Genomic DNA, 18,651 nt, shown 5'->3' with positions numbered 1-18,651 from the left:
TCACGTGAAGATGGGGGCGTGTCCCCACGCCCCCCTCCAGCGGTACAGAAAACATGCATATTATGTAAATACTATAGAGTAAATAGTACATAGGTGTGAATTCTTCCTTTAGAAAGATGTGTGTGTGTGTGTTCCGTGATTGACAGGTGAGCAGTCCAGCGTGTACGCCCCCTCCCCCAAAACTGACCCCGATGAGGACATGTAGAAGAAAAGAAAGGTTGTTCTACGAATGACTTCAATTCTTGTCCAGCAGCACCACCTAGTGTCCGAAGTTTCAATTACAGCGCAATAACGCAGAAAGTAGCACCAAAAATGTATAGTTTGGTAATAGTTAGGGTTAATTTTGTGGGAAAATATCAAAGAATGCTTATTAATTTTTATGATAATCTTGCTCAAGAAAAATAATTTTATTTCCACAGGTATCATTAACAGCGACTAACATAGCTATCGTATTCGTTTGTTGTCATGGTGGTTCAATAATCCTGATAAATCTGAACCTGTTGAACTTGAGGAGGTCAAATACTATCAGTAATATGATGAGGATGTTTTTTAAAGCTCCGCCTTGTGACGAAGCAGGAGTCCGCCATTGATGAATACATGTATACAAGTATAAATACATATCTACATATGTTTGTTTAAAAGGAGCTGCTGGCTTGTCCACCGGTTAGCTTGGATGCTATCACAAGATCGACACCGTCTTCTTCACAACACGACATGTTTGCACCCAAACTGGTAGGTGAAGTATTCACTTTTAATGCTCACTAATAACACCGTGGCGCTTTTATATTGCTATCATATCCATAAAAGTTCACCTTGGAGGTCAAACTGTTGGCGTGGTAAAAGTATGAGATACATACAGTATGATATGATGATGATGGAATCAACCATTTTAAACGAGTAAGCTACAAGCAATGACGAGAACGATCTTTCAAAAGAGTCATTCAGTGACATGAAATGTGACTTTGTAGGTTCTGTGGATGCTGTGGATTCTCTTTGGAGCCGGTTTGGGTTTGGTTTATTCCAGAGCCAAACACCCAGGAGAAGCTTTCAGTGACAGTAAGTATTATTTAAAACCATAACAAGACTTTGGTTGTGCTAAATGGCTTCCTATTCACAGCCTCTGTCTGGATTTTTAGACTATTTCTTTATTTTTTGTGGCGCTTTTTGATGTGAAAACATTTTAGTTAACATTTTACTACCGACACCCACGATTGTCTCGGTGAAAGCTTTTTTGCTATTTATGAAAATCCAACAAAGACCGGTAACAGACATGACATGAGATCATTCATTCATTCATTCATTTTCTACCGCTTATCCTCATTAGGGTCACAGGGGCCAGCCAATCACAGGGCACATATAGACAAACAACCATTCACACTCACATTCATACCTATGGACAATTTGGAGTCGCCAATTAACCTAGCATGTTTTTTTTTTTTTTTTTTTACTTCTAAGGCATCATTAGGCCTATTTCAAAATGTTCTTAAGATCCCCTAAATAATTTCATATTTTTTATTGATTTTTTTCATTTATTTTTTTTATTTTATTTTATTTTTTTTGTTCTTCAGTCCCCTTAAATAATTTTATATTTTTTATAGATTTTTTTAATTAAAAAAAACATTATGTATGCATTTATTTTTATTTTTTTTACCAAAAAAATCTCTGACAAATTTTATATAATAGGGCAAAAGCAGGCTAATACTATATAAGCTTACACGCTTATATATAAGCTTATATATAGGCTTATCCTGCCTATTTTCCTGGCAGCATTGCCGGCAGAGCCTCTGCCTTCCCAGCATGCCTTGTGGTATGCTTAGTAAGTTTGTGTTGACACTGTGACTGGAGGTAGTGTTCAATCCGGTGACCACCCAAATGTCCCACATTCTGAAGGAGATGGGGGTGTGCCCCTAAAAATAAAGGAACCTTTTCCTCCTTGTGTTGTTTTCCCAGTGCGTCCTACAGCTCAGCACGCGGCAACATTTAGCTCCTGCAGGAACAGATGTTTTGAGCTGGTTGAGGTGGAGCCACCAAAGTGTCGTTGTGACAATCTATGTAAGACCTACAATGGCTGCTGCCCTGACTTTGACCATCTCTGCCTCAGGACAGGTAATGGATCCTTTTCCCTAAATGAACCAGCGGCTATCTTGGTCATTTTCACATTTCCTTGGTTTTCCTTTAACTCCTACATGCCGCTTTTCCCTGCTTCCGTACTTTTCACATTGACTTATGGTAATGGTTTAATTTCATGTGAACATGCATCAGATTCCAATTGAGTGCATCCCATAATCAGTTCCCAGTTCCACATGTCCAAAAGGAGTAGGAAGAAGCAAAGCTTATTAAATCCTACCCCTCCATCTGGTACTTTTACAATCACTAACTCTTACATTTGTTCACCTCCTGCTTTCCCAATATAGTTTATAGGGGTTTTTTTTATTTTTTGTCCCATACCGAAGTACGAGGTCATATGACCATAAACTTAATTTTACATTTTACATTTTTTAAAAATCATTTTAATTTTGTTATTTTTTGTCCCGTACCAAAGTACAAGGTGATATGACCATAAACTTAATTTTACTAATTTAAATTTTACATTTAAAAAAGAAATCATTTTAATTTTTTTATTTTTTGTCCCGTACCGAAGTACAAGGTGATATAATATATATATATATACCATAAACTTAATTTTATTAATTTAAATTTTACATTAAAAAAATCATTTAAAATTTTTTTTGTCCTGTACCGAAGTACAGGACCGAAGAGGTGATATGACCATAAACGTAATTTTCAATTTTCAATTTAAATTTTAAATTTTAAATTTTAAATTTTAAATTTTAAATTTTAAATTTTAAATTTTAAATTTTAAATTTTTCACGTTCAAGCTAAGAAAGGCAGCAGCATCCAAAACATCCGGGATCATGAGACATGGTCATCTGCAATCGGAAGAAAAGCCAAGCATCCTGCAAAAAAGGGAAAGATTACGTTCAGCGGACTAGCTGTGCTCTAAAAAGGACCAGGGGCCACATCTAGAAGATCATAAAAAATCTTTTTTTATGATGTCAACACTGATCCATTAGAACGTATGCAGTCAATCACATGACTCAGTGGTTCTGTTTCCTGCTAACAGAAGGTGGCTACGAGTGCAGTAAAGATCGCTGTGGGGAGTTGCGCAATGAGCACCATTCCTGCCACTGCTCACATGACTGTCTCGCCCAAGGAGACTGCTGCACCAACTACAGGACACTCTGTAGAGGTAAGTACGATACAGCGCTGTCTTGGTTAACATCCGACTCAAACCAAAATGTACTCTAACCAAAGCTACTGTTTTGATAGAAAGTAACGTAAATCTAATTAAGTTTTTTTCTGTTTTTTTTTAAGTTTTTTTAATTTTTTAACATTTTTAAATTTTATTTTATTTTAGTTATATATATATATGAGTATGAGTATGAGCAAGATCTCATTCCCGAACTGGAGATGGCACTCAATTTATGTAGACGTAATGTGGATATTGTAATGTATGACGAGAAATTTTTATTTTTATTTTTATTTTTATTTTTATTTTTATTTTTATTTTTATTTTTATTTTTATTTTTATTTTTATTTTTATTTTTATTTTTATTTTTATTTTTATTTTTATTTTTATTTTTATTTTTATTTTTATTTTTATTTTTATTTTCAATCAGTAACTGTTACATTTGTTCACTTGCTGCTTTCCTAATATAGCTTATGTTGTTTTTTAAATTTTTTTAAATTTTTTTAAATATTTAAAATTTTTTAAATGTTATTTTATTTTATTTTAGTCATATATATGACTATGAATATGAGTATGAGCAGGATCTCATTCCCGAACTGGAGATGGCACTCAATTTATGTAGACGTAATGTAGATATTGTAATGTATCTGAGCCACATATTGAAATGATATTATATTATTATGAAATGATAGTTATATGTGGCACTTTGGTTGTCTGCCTGTTTTTCAGGAGACACTTCATGGCTCCAGGATGAATGTGACGATATGAAGACCGCACAGTGCCCTGCAGGGTGTGTTTTACTAGCAGCACCTCATCAAACCAGCATGCTAATCAACAATAATATTCAGAAACATTCAAGTGCTTTGATTTTTTTTTATCCAAATTGCATAACATGGTAATATGTTGGTAGTTTTTTTTTTAGTTAAATTTAAATGTATTCTTTATTTTGTGTCACGTACCAAAGTAAAGTAAGTGTGAATCTAGTGATATATGTAGCACATCATGACTGGTTCACATGTTGTTACCGTGCTTGCAGATTTGTGCGCTCACCGCTCATCATTCTCTCGGTGGATGGTTTTCGAGCTTCTTACATGAAGAGAGGAGATACTGTCATACCTAACATTGAGAAACTCAGTACGTATTCAACTATGTAATGATCACTTACCATTTCTATCCTGGGGAATACTGGATATTGTATTTGTTCATGCTTATCCTTTTCCCAGGAACGTGTGGCACCCATGCTCCATATATGAGGCCAGTGTATCCGTCCAAGACCTTCCCCAACCTCTACACGCTGGCCACGGTATATCTCTTCCAATTGAATGCATTATGTACATAATCAGTTCCCAGTTCCACATGTCCAAAAGGAGTAGGAAGAAGCAAAGCTTATTAAATCCTACCCCTCCATCTGCTACTTTTACAATCACTAACTCTTACATTTGTTCACTTCCTGCTTTCCTAATATAGTTTAAGTTTTTTTCTGTTTTTTTTGAAGTTTTTTTAATTTTTTAACATTTTTAAATTTTATTTTATTTTAGTTATATATATGAGTATGAGTATGAGCAAGATCTCATTCCCGAACTGGAGATGGCACTCAATTTATGTAGACGTAATGTGGATATTGTAATGTATGACGAGAAATTTTTATTTTTATTTTTATTTTTATTTTTATTTTTATTTTTATTTTTATTTTTATTTTTATTTTTATTTTTATTTTTATTTTTATTTTTATTTTTATTTTTATTTTTATCTTCAATCAGTAACTGTTACATTTGTTCACTTGCTGCTTTCCTAATATAGCTTATGTTTTTTGTTTTTTAAATTTTTTAAAATTTTTAAATTTTTTAAAATTTTTAAATTTTTTTAAATTTTTAAATTTTTTTAAATTTTTAAATTTTTTAAATGTTATTTTGTTTATTTAAATGTTAAATGTTAAATGTTAAATGTTAATGTTACATTTAAACATTAAACGTTTAAATGTTTATTTTTTACAATGACATAATGGGTACCATCGTAAGTGTCAAAGGTTTTCGGTTAAAAGAGATTACCGGTGGAAAAGGAATACTTCACACTTGTCAATTCTTCCGAGTCCAACTGAAGACGATGGTTTTGACTTTCAGGGTCTTTATCCAGAGTCTCATGGTATCATTGGGAATTCCATGTACGACCCTGTCTTTGATGCCACCTTCACTCTGAGGAGCAGAGAGAAACTTAATCACCGCTGGTGGGGGGGGCAACCGGTAAGCATTCCCAATCCATCGTGAAGTGAAGCCAATAGACCTCTGCTTGCTAAATCTCTGATAGCGTCATCTTTGTTTGTTTGTTTTATTAAAGATCTGGATCACGGCTCTCAAACAAGGACTGAAAGCAGCCACTTTCTTCTGGCCTGGGTAGGTTCTTACGCGTTCATTACACATGACGCCAGACGCCTTCGCCTTCCAGAGGACTTCAAGGACTTTTTTTTGTGTGGAGTTTGCATGAATGATTTTGGAATGTGCCATGGGCCAATAAAAATCATCTTGGGGCAACACTTAGGACACCCCCGTTACAGATGAAATCATGTGTTCCCATCAATCTTTCTTTTTCTTTTTTTTTTTTTTTTAGTGCCGTTCCACTGGAAAGGCGGATACTGACCATATTACAGTGGCTCCATCTGCCTGAAGTGGAGAGGTGAATTCATTCATTCATTCATTCATTCATTCATTCATTCATTCATTCATTCATTCATTCATGTTGTAAACGTTGTTTGTTTGACATTAGTCTTAGTTCAACTTTATGTTTTAATAATGGCCCAACTCCAAAATCTTGTCAAATGAGGATATACTAAAAGTTTAGTTAGGTCAGATCAGTTTATTTTATTTTATTTTATTTTATTTTATTTTATTTTATTTTATTTTATTTTATTTTATTTTATTTTATTTTATTTTATTTTATTTTATTTCATTTTATTTTATTTTAAAAATTCCTTAAATTATATTAGAAAGCAGGAAGTGAACAAATGTAAGAGTTAGTGATTGTAAAAGTACCAGATGGAGGGGTAGGATTTAATAAGCTTTGCTTCTTCCTACTCCTTTTGGACATGTGGAACTGGGAACTGATTAATTTAATTTAATTTAATTTAATTTAATTTAATTTAATTTAATTTAATTTAATTTAATTTAATTTAATTTAATTTAATTTAATTTAATTTAATTTAATTTAATTTAATTTAATTTAATTTAATTTAATTTAATTAGAAAGCAGGAAGTGAACAAACGTAACAGTTACTGATTGTAAAAGTAACAGATGGAGGGGTAGGATTTAGTAATTATAAAATAATAATTACATAAATAATAATAATAAATCATATATAAATATTATTTTTTTTTTTACAAAAGACATCATAAATGTCTCCTACAGTGTGCATTCAAATACAAAGAAAGCATCTATACTATGTATTATACTGTCCATTCATAGGCATAACTATCGATTATTTGTACTCCCTTGTTCCTGCTACTGATGTTTGTGAAATCGTCTTTTAGACCCTACATTTATGGCATGCACTTTGAGCAGCCAGACACATACGGACACAAAATGGGGCCCATGAGCATAGAAGTGAGTAGCATGTGACATGATGGATGCCGTGATCAAACGTGTCGCCGTTGGACTGACTGTAATCCTGGTGTCCTTTGGGTTGTCCTCCAGTTGAATCATCCTCTGAGACGCACGGACAGGATCATCGGGCAACTCATGAACGGACTCAAGCAGATGAAATTACAACGATGTGTCAACGTTATGATCGTCGGGGATCACGGTATTTAAACACGCAACACAACGACTCGAGACATGACTTGGAGTTTAGTCCGATGACGTGAAAATATTTCATATATATTTCATATATATTTCCCACAGAATCGGCCTCATTGAATGCATCTATTAACATCCAATCAGGATTAAGAATGCCTTGTCAGCATTCTTAAAATGTTCTTAAGCCCCCTGAAATAATTTGATATTTTTTATTGATAAAAATTGTTTTTTAAAATTTTTTTATGTATTTTTTTAATTTATTTTACCCAAAAAAATCTGACAAATTTTATATTGTAGGGTTAATAATAATAGGCTAATTAATAATATAATAATGATTATTATTAGAATTGTTAGATTATTATTTTTTAATTCCCTAAATAATTTTATATTGATTTTTTTAATTTTTTTTTATTTATTTATTTTTTTTAACAAAAACAAAATCTCTGACAAATTTCATATATGCAAAAGCAGGCTAATAAGAAAGCTAATAAGGAGGCTAATTCTACTAATAATAATATAGTAGTAGTAGTAATAAGTAGTAATAATCAGAAGAAGAATAATGATGATAGTAATAATAATAGGCTAATGAATAATATATACAAAAAAATATTTACAAAAAATGTCTGACAAATTGTATATAATAGGGCAAAAGCAGGCTAATAAGCAAGCCAATAAGCAGGCTAATACTAGCCTACTACTACTACTACTAGTAGTAGAATAATGATGATAGTAATAATAATAGGCTAATTAATAATATAATATTGATTATTATTAGAATTATTAGATTATTATTCTTTAATCCCCCTAAATAATTTTATAATTTTTATTGATTTTTTATTATTTTTTTATTTATTTACTTTAAAAAAAAATGTAATTTTTTTTTTACATTTTTTTATTTTTTGTCACGTACCGAAGTACGAGGTGATATGAACATATAATGACATAATGGGTACCATAGTATACTCCAATATTTCCAGACTCGGACCTGATTGGACCCGTCGCCCCATTAAAGACTTGAGACAGACAAAACACTGACTTGTTCCCACCTGTGCTGTATTTGAGATGTCCTCCATGCGCTCCATGTGTGTACGCTAATACTTGACTTATGTACATGGCCGTCCCATGAACACAACTTGTCCGTAGATACGTAGTACTGGCACCCAAACTGGTCTTGGTCCTTATCAGGTATGGAAGAGGCCCACTGTGACCAAACAGAGTTCCTCAGCAGCTACTTGACAAATGTTGATGACATCATTCTTATTCCCGGATCCTCGGGCCGAATACGCCCCAGATTCCTCAGCAGCGCAAAATGTAAGAGACTTTTGAAGTTTTTATGTTTATAAGCTGTTGGACCTGAACCTCTATCATCATTTGGACAGAAGGATCACGTGCCAAACCCGTCTCTTGTTGAGCTTTAGGAAGTGTTTGAAAACAGGAAGTATATAAAATAGCCAATGCTTTTTCAGTGTAAATTAGTATCAAGCTAGCACATTAAAGACATTCTACAAATATTATAGTTCAATAAGAAAACAAACAAAATGGTCATTTAACAAGGAGAGGTCATTTTTTTTAGGTTTTGAGTATAAGCAAAACTAATGTTTAAAATTAATTTTAATTTTAATTTTAATTTTAATTTTAATTTTAATTTTAATTTTAATTTTAATTTTAATTTTAATTTTAATTTTAATTTTAATTTTAATTTTAATTTTAATTTTAATTTTAATTTTAATTTTAATTTTTTATTAAAATTTAAAACATTAGTTTTGCTTATACTCAAAACCTAAAAAAATGACCTCTCCTTGTTAAATTAATTTTAATTTTAATTTTAATTTTAATTTTAATTTTAATTTTAATTTTAATTTTAATTTTAAACATTAGTTTTGCTTATACTCAAAACCTAAAAAAATGACCTCTCCTTGTTAAATTAATTTTAATTTTAATTTTAATTTTAATTTTAATTTTAATTTTAATTTTAATTTTAATTTTAATTTAAAACATTAGTTTTGCTTATACTCAAAACCTAAAAAAATGACCTCTCCTTGTTAAATTAATTTTAATTTTAATTTTAATTTTAATTTTAATTTTAATTTTAATTTTAATTTTAATTTTAATTTTAATTTTAATTTTAATTTTAATTTTAATTTTAATTTTAATTTTAATTTTAAAATTTTAAATTTTTAATTTTTAATTTTTAATTTTTAATTTTTAATTTTTAATTTTTAATTTTTAATTTTTAATTTTTAATTTTAAAATAGGCCTAATGACGCCACTGTCTCTTAGAAGTAATTTATTTTTTTTTTATCAAAGAGGCATTCTTTATTTTTAAGTCGATACTCCTGGTTCATAGCAAACACAATAGGGACACAAACTGTCGGGTCGTGTCCCGAGTCCGGACCTAGACACCATCTAATACGGACCTGGGATCATAGTCAATGGAATTTTCGAGTAGTTTCAGTTTCGACTTCATGATATCGGGCAGTATGGTACAAATACTGTATGACAATCACTTTCACTTTTCTTTCAGACGACCCTCGGGCTGTTATGGCAAATCTAACTGTAAGTACTGTACTACTTATGATTATGATTATGATCAAACTGCTCATTTCTACAGAATAGTTCTTCTAATGGTTTGCGTTTCTACCCAAATGATCATAGTGCAGGAAACCAGACCAGCATTTTAGGCCTTACTTAAAACAGCATCTGCCCAAGAGACTACACTACGCAAACAATCACCGCATAGAGGATGTACATATACTGGTGGACAGGAAGTGGCACGTTGCCAGGTGACATCTCATTTTTATTCATATGAAAATATTATATATGTATTTCGAAAACCACGTTGAATAGCTTGAACTCGCGGCGGTGGACTGGGCCGTGGTACTCGACGTATTTGCCGTATCCTAATTGTGGTAAATTAGTACAAGTTTTATGGTACAGCTATTAAGAGTTCTTGGATCCACACCCGCAGATGGTTCAATTCCAGACTAATACATTTAATCTTACTTTCATTCTATGTTTTAGTGTATTTCCACAGCATTTCAGTCCAGCTTCAGCTTCCAAACGACTCCTGTGTTTTTTCAAAATTTTTATTTTTTTCACTTTCAGAATTCACACGCAATGTCTGCTGACATTGCATCATCAGTTTATTATTTTGTTGTTATGATGTATGACAGTGCGAATACCTGGCACTAAATCACACGCAGTACATATTTCTGTGAGCTGTAGGTATATTTGATGTATTTTATGCTTTCAGTGTATTTTTGTCATGTAGAGTGATCACAGAAAGAAGCGAAACAAAATCAGTCATAAATTGTCATATTTTTTTGTATCTTTTGTTTTAACGATGAATCCATTTTTCCCATCCGTCTATCCGTGTTTGTGCTGTGTTTCTTCCAGGAAAGCACCTGAAGTTAAGCGTCTTTGTGGCTTTTTTGGTGACCACGGATATGACAGTAAGATCAATAGTATGCAGGTACGGAAATGTAAACATTGATATTCCATTTATCAATTATACTATGATTCAAATCATGAAATTCATACGTATAACCAAATGGGATTTCAGACCATTTTCCTGGGATACGGACCTTCGTTTAAATTCAAGACCAAAGTTCCAGCCTTTGAAAACATTGAGCTTTATAATGTGATGTGTGGTAAGACCCTTTTTCATAAATCGTAGTGGTCGTGGTTGGGGGGGGGGGGCAGCTGGTTGATAGCACTAGCATTTTATAACATGTAACATGCCAACCAACCAACATACCATGACTGTCTCTCAGATCTTTTAGGTCTAAGACCGTCGCCCAATAATGGAACCCACGGTAGTCTGAACCACTTGTTGAGGAACCCTCCCTTCAGGCCCACAATGCCAGAGGAAGTTTCCAAGCCAAGCGCCATTGTTCACGATCATACGCACGCCGATGACCTCGGCTGCAGCTGCAATTTTAAGGTGAGATATAGATATATAGATATATAGATATATAGATATATAGATATATAGATATATAGATATAGATATATAGATATAGATATCTTCTTGTGCACCTCCTACCTGGCAGCTCTAAACGCAGCATTCTTCTACCGATATATGTGCTATCTCTCTTCTCGACATGTCCCCAACTCATTCCTGATCCTATCCATCCCGGTCACTCCCAATGAGAACCTCAGCATCCTCACGTCTGCTACATCCAGTTCTGCTTCCTGTCTTTTCCTCAGTTTACCTGTTTACCGATCTTTGCTACTTCCTGGTCCACAGCAGATATCTCTTCTACTCTTCCGTCTCGTTTTCCTCATTCATCAACTTTTTTCCCAAAGTAGCATTCCGAAGTAGCATTCCAAAGTAGCATTCCAAAGTAGTTTTCCAAAGGCTTCACATAGATTAGAAAGGGGGGTTTGGCATTAGTCTGGAGCACTTGGGAGTGGGACCAATCACAGTGGAGTGGGCGTGCCCAAGGCGGGCAATGGGTGGAATAAATTAAAACAGCGATTTGGAAATTCAGCTGGAATAGGTGCCGATTCTAGAAGATCTAGAAATTTGGGTTATGGTGTGTAGCTGCTCTATCCGAGTCCTCAACTCAATACAAAGGCCCCAAAATTAGCATAATAATAATAATTATTATTATAATAATTTAATAATGTTGAGCTTGTGATGACTTTTTATGTCTTTGTTGCGTTTTTGGCCTTGTGCGACTTATACTCCGAAGCGACTTATAGTCCAGAAAATACGGTAAATAAACTCTAAAAAATGCGACTTATACTCCAGTGCGACTTATGTATGTTTTTTTCTACCTAATTATGCATTTTTGGCCTTGTGCGACTTATACTCTGGAGCGACTTATAGTCCAGAAAATACGGTAAATAAACCCGCAAAAAATGCGACTTATACTCCAGTGCGACTTATGTATGTTTTTTTCTACCGAATTATGCATTTTTGGCCTTGTGCGACTTATACTCCGGAGCGACTTATAGTCCAGAAAATACGGTAAATAAACCCGCAAAAAATGCGACTTATACTCCAGTGTGACTTATGTATGTTTTTTTCTACCGAATTATGCATTTTTGGCCTTGTGCGACTTATACTCTGGAGCGACTTATAGTCCAGAAAATATGGTAAATAAACCCGCAAAAAATGCGACTTATACTCCAGTGCGACTTATGTATGTTTTTTCTACCTAATGATGCATTTTGGTCTTATGCGACTTATACTCCGGAGCGACTTATAGTCCAGAAAATATGGTAAATAAAGTTAAAAAAAATGTGACTTATGTATGTTTTTTTTCTGCCTAATTATGCATTTTTGGCCTTGTGCGACTTATACTCCGGAGCGACTTATAGTCCAGAAAATATGTTAAATAAACCCGCGAAAAATGCGACTTATACTCCAGTGCGACTTATGTTTTTTTTCTACCTAATGATGCATTTTTGGCCTTGTGCGACTTATACTCCGGAGCGACTTATAGTCCAGAAAATACGGTAAATAAACCCGCAAAAAATGCGACTTATACTCCAGTGCGACTTATGTATGTTTTTTTCTACCGAATGATGCATTTTGGTCTTGTGCGACTTATACTCCAGTGCGACTTATGTATGTTTTTTTTCTACCTAATTATGCATTTTTGGCCTTGTGCGACTTATACTCCGGAGCGACTTATAGTCCAGAAAATACGGTAAATAAACCCGCAAAAAATGCCACTTATACTCCAGTGCGACTTATGTATGTTTTTTTCTACCTAATGATGCATTTTTGGCCTTTTGGTTTTATTTCCTCCTTGTAGTGAAATTCATGTATCAATGTTGAGCTCAGACTAATAAATTGACTCTTACTATCATTCTATGTTTTAGTGTATTTCCACAGCATTTCAGTCCAGCTTCAGCTTCCGAACGACTCCTGTGTTCTTTCTAAATTTTGATATGATTCGATATTTATCAACATCCGTCTCCTTTGAGAGCAGAAAGTTAGCCAAATGTTGAAGCTACACAAATGTCATCTTGTTGTCGCCTGCCCTGACATAAGACTTGGGTTTAAGTCTAAGTTTCCAATACAGTAGAGTGTCAGTGACATTTGTGGAAGAAAATGTTCCTCACCAGATATTTTTCCTTAATATCTACCTTTTTTTTTTTTGCAGTCCGGAGTAAAAAGTAGAGGCCAGAGAGGTTTGAAAGTGACGCTTGCACGAGGCTATAATCTGGAGTCACTCTGGATCTGTCTCTTGCAGAACCAAGTGGAGGAGCTAAACCAGCGACTGAGGCAAGCTTTTGATGGTTAGTCTTCTAACTTGAAACATTTGGACGTTCCTTCCTAGGAACTAATACCAGGAAAAATGATCTTGGGAGGTACCTATCTTAACCGGTGTTAAGATTTTTAATCAGGTCTTGTTCCTGTCCTCTGCTGTGGTTTAGATCGTAGGAATTTGCCATACGGTCGCCCCGGAGTCCAGTACTACACCACGTATTCCATTCTGCAGCATGCGGACTATATCTGTGGCTACAGCAAAGACCTGGCGATGCCGCTGTGGACGTCATACACCGTTAGCCGGCGGGTGCTGTCTTTTCTTTTCTTCCCTCCTTCCCTCCCGCCATTTTGGTTTGATTGTTTTCCGAGCAGTTTTCATTAGGAGATCAGCTCGCTTTTATAGTACGTTTGTGTTTTTTTTGTTTTTTTTTTACTTTTGTTTGTAATTAGAATTTGATAGAAAATGCTAATATTTTTGTCACCTTAAAAGTACACATCTGCTGTAGTGTAGAAGATTTTTAAAAGAACATGATGTAAAGATAAGAATATAATAATAAATATATGTGTTGTGACATTATACATCACAATCAAAATGCCCTTTATTGTCATTTTACATATAGTAGAATGAAATTGCAACATTATGACAATATAGAAATTAGAAGAATAAATAAAGAATAAATAGAATAATTAGAAAAATAACAAAGGGTCTACATTGTAGATGACGATTGGTTGCCTTGGTTACACGGTTTACATCATGATTTTACTTCTGAGAATAATTATACATAAATATTCCTTGACTAGAGGAACATGGAGATATTATTCATATATAAAAATATATGTGTGTACACTCATACAGGTGGAAGTATCTGCGTTGCCAGAGATGAAATGTATCCGACCAGATGTTAGAGTCCCGGCAGCCTTCAGTCAGTCTTGTAGCAAATACAAGGCACACAAACACATCACCTATGCCTTCCTCTACCCTCCACGTATGTATTATTATTATTATTATTATTGGTATAATACATGCTTGGTTAAATGCTGGCATTTGGTTGACAATTTCCTTTTCTATATTGACAGAATTATCCACAGACATGAAGAGAAAATATGAAGCGGTGCTCATAACCAACACTGTACCCATGTATCCTGCGTTCAAGAGTAAGGAACTTTCTTCAACCTCCAGTATACGCCACAAGTGTTGCGACACAACAGTGAGACTATCTATAAAAAAAATCTATATATCTATATATATTTTTTTTAAATCAATAAAAAATAGCAAATTATTTAGGGGGGCTTAAGAACATTTTAGGGGACTGAAACCCCCTAAAAAAATCTATAATTTTTTTTAAATCAATAAAAAATAGCAAATTATTTAGGGGGGCTTAAGAACATTTTAGGGTGGCTGAATTCCCCTAAAAAATCTATAATTTTTTAAAACTCAATAAAAAATAGTAAATTATTTAAGGGGGCTTCAGAACATTTTGGGGGTCTGAAACCCCCTAAAAAATCTATAATTTTTTTTATCAATAAAAAATAGCAAATTATATAGGGGGACTTAAGAACATTTTAGGGGGGCTGAATCCCCCTTAAAGCTATAAAAATTTTTAAATCAATAAAAAATTGCAAATTATTTAGGGGGACTTAAGAACATTTTAGGGGGCTGAATCCCCCTAAAAAAATCTATAAATGTTTTTTTAATCAATAAAAAATAGAAAATTATTTAGGGGGGCTTAAGAACATTTTGGGGGTCTGAAACCCCCTAAAAAATCTATAATTTTTTTTATCAATAAAAAATAGCAAATTATATAGGGGGACTTAAGAACATTTTAGGGGGGCTGAATCCCCCTTAAAGCTATAAAAATTTTTAAATCAATAAAAAATTGCAAATTATTTAGGGGGACTTAAGAACATTTTAGGGGGCTGAATCCCCCTAAAAAAATCTATAAATGTTTTTTTAATCAATAAAAAATAGAAAATTATTTAGGGGGGCTTAAGAACATTTTGGGGGTCTGAATCTCCCTTAAAGCTACAATTTTTTTTGAAATCAATAAAAAAATAGCAAATTATTTTGGGGGGCTTAAAAACATTTTAGGGGGGCTGAAACCCCCTAAAAAATCTATAAATGTATTTTTTAAATCAATAAAAAATAGCAAATTATTTAAGGGGGCTTAAGAACATTTTGGGGGGACTGAATCCCCTAATAAAATCAAAAACCAAATTTAATCAATAAAAAATAGCAAATTATTTAGGGGGACTTAAGAACATTTCAGGGAGGCTGAATACCCTAAAAAATCTATTAAAATTTTATTTTTAATCAATAAAAAATAGCAAATGATTTGGGGGGACTTAAGAACATTTTAGGAGGGCTGAATCCCCTAAAAAAATCTATTACATTTTTTTTTAATAAATAAAAAATATAAAATTATTTCGGGGGGCTTAAGAACATTTTAGGGGGTCCCCTAAAATAGGCCTGATGAAGCCACTGGGACAATCCAATGAGTTTATCACCAAATGAAGCCTAAAAGTTCTATTTGGTTTAATATTCAATCGATGAAATAATCAATAGTAATATTCACAATCGCCATTGGCGTTTTGAATGTGCTGACAACTAAATCACACAAAAATGATGAAATATATCATATCCAATATATGTCTGAAAATCAAATGTATCAACTTTAGGGGTTTAGGGGTGCTGAAATGGATATACATACATACATACATACATAAACAATATACTGTATGACTGAATACATGTATGTACTATGTCCTACTTTGACGTTTTTGTTGTCAGGAATATGGGCTCATTTCCAGGGAGTGCTTTTAAAGAAATATGCCAGTGAAAGAAACGGGATGAACGTTCTCACCGGACCCATATTTGATCACGACTCTGACGGTGTCATGGACTCCATTGACAAAATTCAAGAGTAAGTATCATTTCATATTTTCATATTTTTGTATATTTTTATTGGGCTGTAATTTGATTCAACTATTTAATCTTTAGTAACCACCCTTTGTTCATAGTTAACTCATAATTAATGATATGTAGAAATACATTTCTTTTAAATTGGGATGTAAAGCTCTGTGGAAAACGGGATAAAGGGATATCAAATTTGGAAATATATGACCAATATTTTAGTCAAAAAAATAGTTTTTGAATGTTTAATGTGAGCAACGATGTGTCCCAATTTTTTTGACGGTCCTTCAACGCACCTTCTAACATTTTCCCAGGCTGCTATTACGTGGAAATGCATAAAGATAAGTTCTCATGTGGATATTTACGCTAGCACTGCTAATGCCGTTTACGTCAACAATCAGGATCAAACCCCCGTTTCTTTCTTTCTTCTGGTTTGACCGCAGGCATGCACGCGGTTCCATCCTGGTCCCGACTCACTTCTTTGTGGTTCTAACCAGCTGCTTGGACTTCAGGCAGGCTGCAGATTCATGCGCTGGTCCTCTCAGCTGTGCTGCCTTCATCCTGCCACACAAAGCCGACAATGACGAGAGCTGCAACGTAAGCAACACCACAAAATATTCATAAGGAACAAGAACACACTTTTGTACAGATTTAGTAGAGATACTCAATAGTTTTAGGCCACCATTAAATGTACAAAAGTACACACAATCTACACAAGCTCCGAAACCATTCTGTCCAGTGGACAGTCATCAATGATATCATCATCATTATTATATTATTCATTAGCCTATTATTATTACTATCATCATTATTATACTACTACTAGTAGTAGTAGTAGTAGGCTAGTATTAGCCTGCTTATTGGTTTGCTTATTAGCCTGCTTTTGCCCTATTATATACAATTTGTCAGAGATTTTTTTGGTAAAAAAAAAAAAAAAATGAAAAACTAAATTAAAAATCAATAAAAAATATGAAATTATTTAGGGTGGATTAAAAAATAATAATCTAATAAGTCTAATAATTCCAATAATAATCATTATTATATTATTAATTAGCCTATTATTATTTCTATCATCATTATTCTTCTTCTGATTATTATTATTATGCCTGCTTTTTCATAATTATATGAAATTTGTCAGAGATTTTTTTTTGTAAAAAAAAATAAATAAATAAAAATAATTTAAAAAATCAATAAAAATATAAAATTATTTAGGGTGGATTAAAGAATAATAATCTAATAATTATAATAATAATAATCAGATTATATTATTAAGTTGCCTATTATTACTATCATCATTATTCTTCTTCTGATTATTATGTCTGCTTTTTCATAATTATATGAAATGTGTCAGAGATTTTTTTGTAAAAAAAAGTAAATAAATAAACATAATTTAAAAAAATCAATAAAAATATAAAATTATTTAGGGTGGATTGAAGAATAATAATCTAATAATTCTAATAATAATAATCATTATTATATTATTAATTTGCCTATATTATTACTATCATCATTATTCTTCTGATTATTATTATGCCTGCTTTTTCATAATTATATGAAATTTGTCAGATTTTTTTTGTAAAAAAAAAGTAAATAAAAATAATTTAAAAAATCAATAAAAATATAAAATTATTTAGGGTGGATTGAAGAATAATAATCTAATAATTCTAATAATAATAATCATTATTATATTATTAATTTGCCTATTATTATTACTATCATCATTATTCTTCTGATTATTATTATGCCTGCTTTTTCATAATTATATGAAATTTGTCAGATTTTTTTGGGAAAAAAAAATCAATACATTTTATTTAAAAACACAATAAAAAACATCAATAAAAAGGCCTAATAGCGCCACTGCAACACACACTCCAACTCTGGAAAAATGTCACTCAAATTTGTCACTCAATCTGTCCAGAAATCAGATGCGGAATCCACCTGGGTGGAGGACCTGATGAAGATGCACACGGCTCGGGTCAGAGATGTTGAAATTCTGACAGGTCTGGACTTGTACCGTAGAACCGCTCTGAGATATGCCGACATTCTCTCACTTAAAACTTTTATGCACACGTATGAGAGTGAGATCTAATGTGACATCTAATGTGACATCTAATGTGACATCTTATGTGACATCTAATGTGACATCTAATGTGACATCTTCTCAGCTGTGGTCAGAAAGGTGTGGATGTGGTACCCACTTTGTGCTTTCAAATGATTCATTTGAATCCCTTTTCTACATCTGATGCTAACGCCTAAAAGTTAGGGATCATTTGCAAATGTCCTTGTTTGCAATTCCCAATTCATCATGAATCACATGATACTTAGCGTCTGAAAATATGATGCTAGGTTAACCGTTCGTAGGAATCAATGGAAAGCGGGAATGCTTGTTTGTGGCCCGCGATTGGATGGTGACGAGTCCAGGGTGTACCTCAGGCATACGCCCGTCACCCTCTTGTGGAGACTGGACACCTTTTGTGT

At 32.9% G+C, this 18,651-nt stretch overlaps 1 protein-coding gene across 1 annotated transcript; it reads left to right on the top strand.

Annotated features, from left to right (window-relative positions):
• Positions 1 to 11: 11 nt before the first annotated feature.
• enpp2 (ectonucleotide pyrophosphatase/phosphodiesterase 2) lies at positions 12 to 18,284 on the top strand. Its single transcript, XM_078799190.1, has 27 exons — positions 12 to 64; positions 147 to 217; positions 643 to 732; positions 969 to 1,056; positions 1,951 to 2,106; positions 3,125 to 3,250; positions 3,980 to 4,040; positions 4,287 to 4,384; positions 4,474 to 4,553; positions 5,371 to 5,490; positions 5,585 to 5,640; positions 5,855 to 5,920; positions 6,772 to 6,844; positions 6,935 to 7,043; positions 8,222 to 8,347; positions 9,561 to 9,592; positions 9,692 to 9,819; positions 10,433 to 10,508; positions 10,599 to 10,686; positions 10,810 to 10,979; positions 13,156 to 13,291; positions 13,430 to 13,569; positions 14,119 to 14,248; positions 14,340 to 14,417; positions 16,051 to 16,183; positions 16,617 to 16,770; positions 18,092 to 18,284. The coding sequence occupies exons 3-27, from the start codon at positions 715 to 717 to the stop codon at positions 18,260 to 18,262; spliced, it is 2,613 nt and encodes an 870-aa protein (XP_078655316.1). The 5' UTR covers positions 12 to 64; positions 147 to 217; positions 643 to 714; the 3' UTR covers positions 18,263 to 18,284.
• The last annotated feature ends 367 nt before the right edge of the window (positions 18,285 to 18,651 follow it).

This window comes from Doryrhamphus excisus, linkage group LG19 (assembly GCF_037039965.1).
Source record: "Doryrhamphus excisus strain RoL-2023G ecotype Guam linkage group LG19, RoL_Dexc_Guam_v1.1, whole genome shotgun sequence".
Classification (NCBI taxonomy): domain Eukaryota; kingdom Metazoa; phylum Chordata; class Actinopteri; order Syngnathiformes; family Syngnathidae; genus Doryrhamphus; species Doryrhamphus excisus.
This window is presented reverse-complemented; position numbering and strand designations above follow the sequence as displayed.

Coding starts and splice junctions, on each gene's coding strand:
- enpp2 (XM_078799190.1), top strand. Junction 5,491..5,584: donor GCTGGTGGGGGGGGCAACCG/GTAAGCATTCCC, acceptor GTTTTATTAAAG/ATCTGGATCACGGCTCTCAA. Junction 10,687..10,809: donor GCTTTATAATGTGATGTGTG/GTAAGACCCTTT, acceptor ACTGTCTCTCAG/ATCTTTTAGGTCTAAGACCG.